General features: G+C 39.1%; 1 protein-coding gene across 2 annotated transcripts in view; it reads right to left on the minus strand.

The window, feature by feature from the left end:
- Positions 1 to 2,179: 2,179 nt before the first annotated feature.
- Positions 2,180 to 5,470, minus strand: part of AKAP3 (A-kinase anchoring protein 3) — a 27,005-nt gene continuing 23,714 nt past the window's right edge. For both annotated transcript variants that reach the window (XM_019660976.1, XM_019660975.1), the window contains one exon: positions 2,180 to 2,508. In XM_019660976.1, coding sequence (XP_019516521.1) covers positions 2,353 to 2,508 — 156 coding nt within the window. In that variant the 3' untranslated portion in view covers positions 2,180 to 2,352. The remainder of the gene's footprint in view (positions 2,509 to 5,470) is intronic.

A 5,470-nucleotide genomic window follows, 5' to 3' on the forward strand; every position in this document is an offset into this window, starting at 1 on the left:
GATGACATTCAGGACATCAAGGGTAATATGACGACAGCTCTGATGGCCATTCCAGAAAAAGAGTTCCAAAATTGCTTTGAAGGGTGGACTAGGCACTGGTGTGGGTGCATAGCTTCCCCAGGGGAGCTTCGAAGGTGACCATAGTGATATTCAGCAATGAGGTAGGTAGTGCTTTTTCTAGGACGAGTTCGTGAACTTAATTGTCAGACCTTGCAGTATTCATGACAGCAAAAAAGTGAAAACAATCCAAATGTTCTTTAACTGTCGAATGGATAAACAAAAAGTAGTACATCCACATAATGACACACTGCTTAGCAATAAAAAGTAATGAACTACTCATACATACTACAGCATGAATAAGCCTCAAAAACATTATGCTAAGTGTGAACAGCCAGATGTAAAAGACTATATATTTTTTTGCTATTGTATGAAATGTCAGAAAGGTAAATCTATGATCGAAATCAGGTTAATGTTTGCCTGAGGCTGGGGATGGAAATTGGGTAACACAGCCTAGAAAATTCTGAGATAGAGAAATAAGGAGCCTCTAGCCCTATCAGGTATTAAAATATATTAGAAAATGACAGTAATTAAAACGATGTGCTATTCAAGTAGTACTAAAACACAAGAATAGTCAAACAATTCAATGAAACAGAACAGGAAGTTCAGAAAAAGAACCAATGATGGGTAGCTATCTGGAAACAATAAGAGACTGCATTCCTAGCTCATACTTTATATAAAAATGAATTAAAAATGGATCAAACTTTTAAATAATTAAAAAAATACATTAGAAGAAAGCATGGGAAAGTTTTGTAATATCTTGGAGTGAAGAATGTCTTCCAAGGGCCGGCCGAGTGGCGTGTTGGTTAAGAGCTGGCTTGGGATGCCAGCTCTGAGCAGCAGGGCCCTGGTTCGGATCCCACATGGGGGCCAGTGACACTGCCCTCTACAGCTAAGATGCTGAACAACAGCTCAACCTGGAGCTGGGCTGCCATGAGTAGCCGGCGATGGCGTAGGCTACAGCCTCTGCTGCAGTGGGTTGCCATGGGCTGCTGTATGTAGCCAGCAGCCAGCGTGAGCGGCCAACAGCTCCAGCAGCCGCCGTGAGCGACCGTCCAGAAGCCGGTGACCGATCTGCCTCGCTTGGGAAGAGCGCAATGGTGGTGCCAACTTGGGCCAGTGAGGCAACGTCCTCCACAACTAGACTGAAGAACAAAAGGACAGCAACTTGTCTGTTCCNTGCCGCTGAGCTGCCAACAGGTGGCAGGATGGCTCAGCTGGTGTAACAACAAGACTGCCTGTTTGATGGTGGGCTATGCCCACCCACAACTAAGACTGAACTCGGCACCTTGGGCTGAGCTGCTACCTGGATGGTTCAGTGGATACAGCGTGTTCTCTTAACAACAAGGCTGCTGGTTGAGATGAGATAGTGGCTACGCCCACTCTCAACTAAGATTGGACACAGCACCTTGAGCTTAGAGGCCACGAGCTGCCGTAGGGCAGCCAGATGGCAACTGGCGTCCTCCACAACTAAGATTGAAGGACAACTTGCCTGGTCCCCTTCCCCAATTCCCCAACACTGTTCCCCTCCCCCAATTCCCCAATTTAAATTATATATATACATATATATTTCCATAGAAAGTTTAGGAAAAGAACAGAAAATCCTTCTTAAATGGGGTGAAATGGACATTAAGTCAGAGCAGTGTCATAACAGCTAACTTGTCCAAAGTCCTATAGCCAGAAAGGTACAGAACTGGCGATAGAACTCGGGTCTTCTGGACCTTTTTGTAAACACCAGCTATCTTCAAGCATGGATAAAGTTGAGGTGGACAGTTTTGTCCTCGAAGCCAAATCTTTAATATCATAATTAGAATGACTTGGGTTGGATATTAGAAAATATTTTCCAATTTGCATGGTCATAAAAGGCTACAATGAGTTGATAAATTATGGCTTCTTATATTTAGAGGACATTTTAAAGCAGAGGAGCTGCAAGTTATGGCACAGATGGGGGATACATAGGCCGAATGACTTTTGGCAGGATTCTTCTGCTATCTGATTATATTTTTCACCCCTGAGATTTCTTTACCTTATTATCCTATTGGATCCCAAGGAAACCACACACCTGGAGACCATTAATTGTATTTTTTAAATTTTATGTCCTTGCTTGCATGGACAGGAAAATCTGCAAAATCCAGGGACTAGCACAAGATGACATGATTTTGATGTGAGTGGGATGAAGATAATGTTAGGGCTCTGTGAGGATATGGAGAGGGGAGCTGTGGATGTGAGAAAAAAGGGAGGGGCACGAGGTCTGGGCTCACTGCTGGAACAGGGGGAAAGCAGTGGGGGGCACCATCACAGGTTCACCATCAGCCAGTCCAGCAGCTGCAGCCGTGTAACATTTCCCACTGCCGCATCCAGCTGTCGCTCCTTCTCATAGCGCAGCACTGCCTGTAGAACCTTGCCTACGTTGTGTCCTTTTTCCACGGCGACAGCTGAGAGCTGGAGTAGCTGTGGAAAGGAAAGGAAAGGAAACAGTAATGAATGTCCCACAGCAGGCTAGAAAGGTCCTGCTAAGGCTAGAACAAAGAGCACAGTTAGACTTTGAGAAACGTTTGCAGACGGGACTCCAATTAGATATTGAGAAGTCTTCCTTATTGTAAAGTTTGCTGGCCTGTTTGACAGAAGAAAGTTGATTATATAACCCTTAATTTAAAGAAGAAATGTTAAGATCCATCTGTCCATGATATGGAAAAAATGATTTCCCACAAAGACTAAAATCTTCCTGCTTCTAGTAGGTGTTTGGTCAATGGTGTTCTTCCTCTCTAAGAATTCTAATGTTAAGTTCACTGGAAATTCACAAAACAGTCCCCATCATTGTCCCAAGACCAACAAGGGCAGGAGAGAAATGTGTCAAAGAACAAATGTGGATGCCCCGTACCAGAGACCCCTAGAATGTTAAAGCAGGAATGCAACCATTCAACACTCATGAAAATGTTTCCCAGGGCAGTAAAGAGACTTGTCAGTAATACAGCGCTAGAAATTAGCAGAGGCAAAATTCACATCCAGGCCTCTAAACCTTATGCCCTATGATTAATTCTCTTTCTATGCATAAAGTGAGAAAAATTATCCAAAGCAACCATTCTAATATGAACATAGTACCTTACCATTCATCTGGAATTTTAGCAGCAACAAACTAAAGTAACCCAATTTTTATTCTGTATATCCTGACTCTATGATTGAAAGTCAAAGGGCAAATAAACAGGCCAAATATCAGGAGCTTTTTCAGGTGGGGAAATTTCCATGTGAGATACATACAAATACCATTGAAAAAATGGAAAGACAGAAAGTCTTGGCAAACAGAATATATAAAGAAAAACAAAATGGAAATTTTAGCGTTAAAAAAAAAAAATCCAAAATGAAAACCTATTGGATGGGCAGAATGGAGATGATCAAGGAAAGTTGGTAAACTTGAAGATATTGGGTTGTCGGAAAAGTCATGACGTATTTTTTCTTTCTTTTGTTGCAAAAATGCATCATGACTTTTCCAACAATCCAATAGATCAATAGAAATTAGCCACACTGTACAATACAGGCTTGATTAAACTTCTTTCCAAAAAGATTGGCTCAGGGCCCGTGGGACGATATCAAAAGGTTTTATATTTATGTCATTAGAATCCTAGAAGGAGAGGAAAAAAAGGTTGTGCCGAAAAACATACTTGAAGACATAATGGATGAAAATTTTGCCAATTTGCCAAAAGACATAACTGACAAATTTAAGAAGCTCAATGAATGTAAAATAAGATAAACCCAAAGAAATTCACTTTAAGACATGAGGGGGTGGTAGATGAAGGTAATGGGGGTCAAATATATGGTGATGAAAGGAGAACTGACTCTGGGTGATGAACACACAATGTGATATATAGAAGATGTATTACAGAATTGTACACTTGAAACCTATGTAATTTTGCTAACCATTGTCACCTGAATAAATTAAAAAACCCGAAAAACAAAAAATATCAAAAGTAGCCAGAGAAAATGACACCTTATTTACAGGGGAACAACAATTTGAATGACAATAGATTTCTCATCAGAAACCAGAGAGGCCAGAGGAAATGGCAATAAAACATTTTGCAAGCACGAAAACGAACTGTCAAACCAAAATTTTATATGCAGCAAAAATATACTTCAGGAATAAAGGTCAAATAAAGAAAATTTCAAATTAAAGAAACCTAAGAGAATTTATTGCCAGCAAATGTGTTCTAGTTGGACAAACGAAAGGAAAATAATATCAGAAGGAAATAGGAACATTAGGAATAAATGAAAAGAAAGAAAAAAAAAGAAAAACAACAGAAACAGTAAAAAACCTCAGTAAAAAACTATTCTCAGTTCTTTAAAATGTTTTATGATTGAAAGCAAAAATAACATTGTCTAAGAGTTTTTTTCAATGTATGTAGTAGAGTAAATACGTGAAATAACTACAACATAAGTGGGAGGCGTAAAGGGGCCTAAATGGTAGTAAGATTTCTATGTTCCAGTTTGAGTGGCAATTATTTATTCTTCATAGACGCTTTTCAAAGTGAATTATGTACATTGTAATCCCTAGAGAAATCACTAAAATAAACTACACAAAGGATATAGTGAAAAACACAACAGATAAATTCAAATGGAATACTAAAAAATGTTTAATCCAAAAGGCAGCAAGAGAAAAACAGGAAGGAAAAATGAAGAGAATAAAGAGCACTAATATTAAAATAGTAGACCTAAACCCCAACATATCAATAATTAGACTAAATGTAAATGGTCTAAACACACCAACTGTCAGAATGGATTAAAAACAAAACAAAAAAAACATCTAACTACATGTGGAGAAACTGAAACTTACATAAATAATTGGTTGGAATATAAAATGGTACAAATATTTTAGAAAATAGTTTGGCAGTTTTTAAAGATATACATACTATAAGATGCAGTAATTCCACTCCTTGTTACCCAAGAGAAATAAAAAATATGTGCATACAAAGACTTGTATGTGAATGTTCATAGTATGAAGTCTGATAATTACGTTTGTGAACTTTGTTGCAACGATGTTGCTAAACTTTTTCGATATCAGCGGGATTATTCATTATGAATTTATATCAACTGGACAAACAGCTAACCAAGTTCACTATTTGGAAGTGCTGAAAAGGCTGCGTGAACAAGTTAAATGAACTAAACTTTTCGCCAACAATTCATGGCTCTTGCATCACAACAATGCACCAGTTTGCCCGGCACTGTCTGTGAGGGAGTTTTTAGTCAGCAAATAACCGTATTGGCACACCCTCCCTACTCACCTGATCTGGCCCCCTGTGACTTGTTTTGTTACCCAAAGATAAAGAAAATATTGAAAGGAAGACATTTTGATGACATTCAGGACATCAAGGGTAATATGACGACAGCTCTGATGGCCATTCCAGAAAAAGAGTTCCAAAAT

Source organism: Hipposideros armiger, unplaced genomic scaffold (assembly GCF_001890085.2).
Source record: "Hipposideros armiger isolate ML-2016 unplaced genomic scaffold, ASM189008v1 scaffold_332, whole genome shotgun sequence".
NCBI classification, from domain to species: Eukaryota; Metazoa; Chordata; class Mammalia; order Chiroptera; family Hipposideridae; genus Hipposideros; species Hipposideros armiger.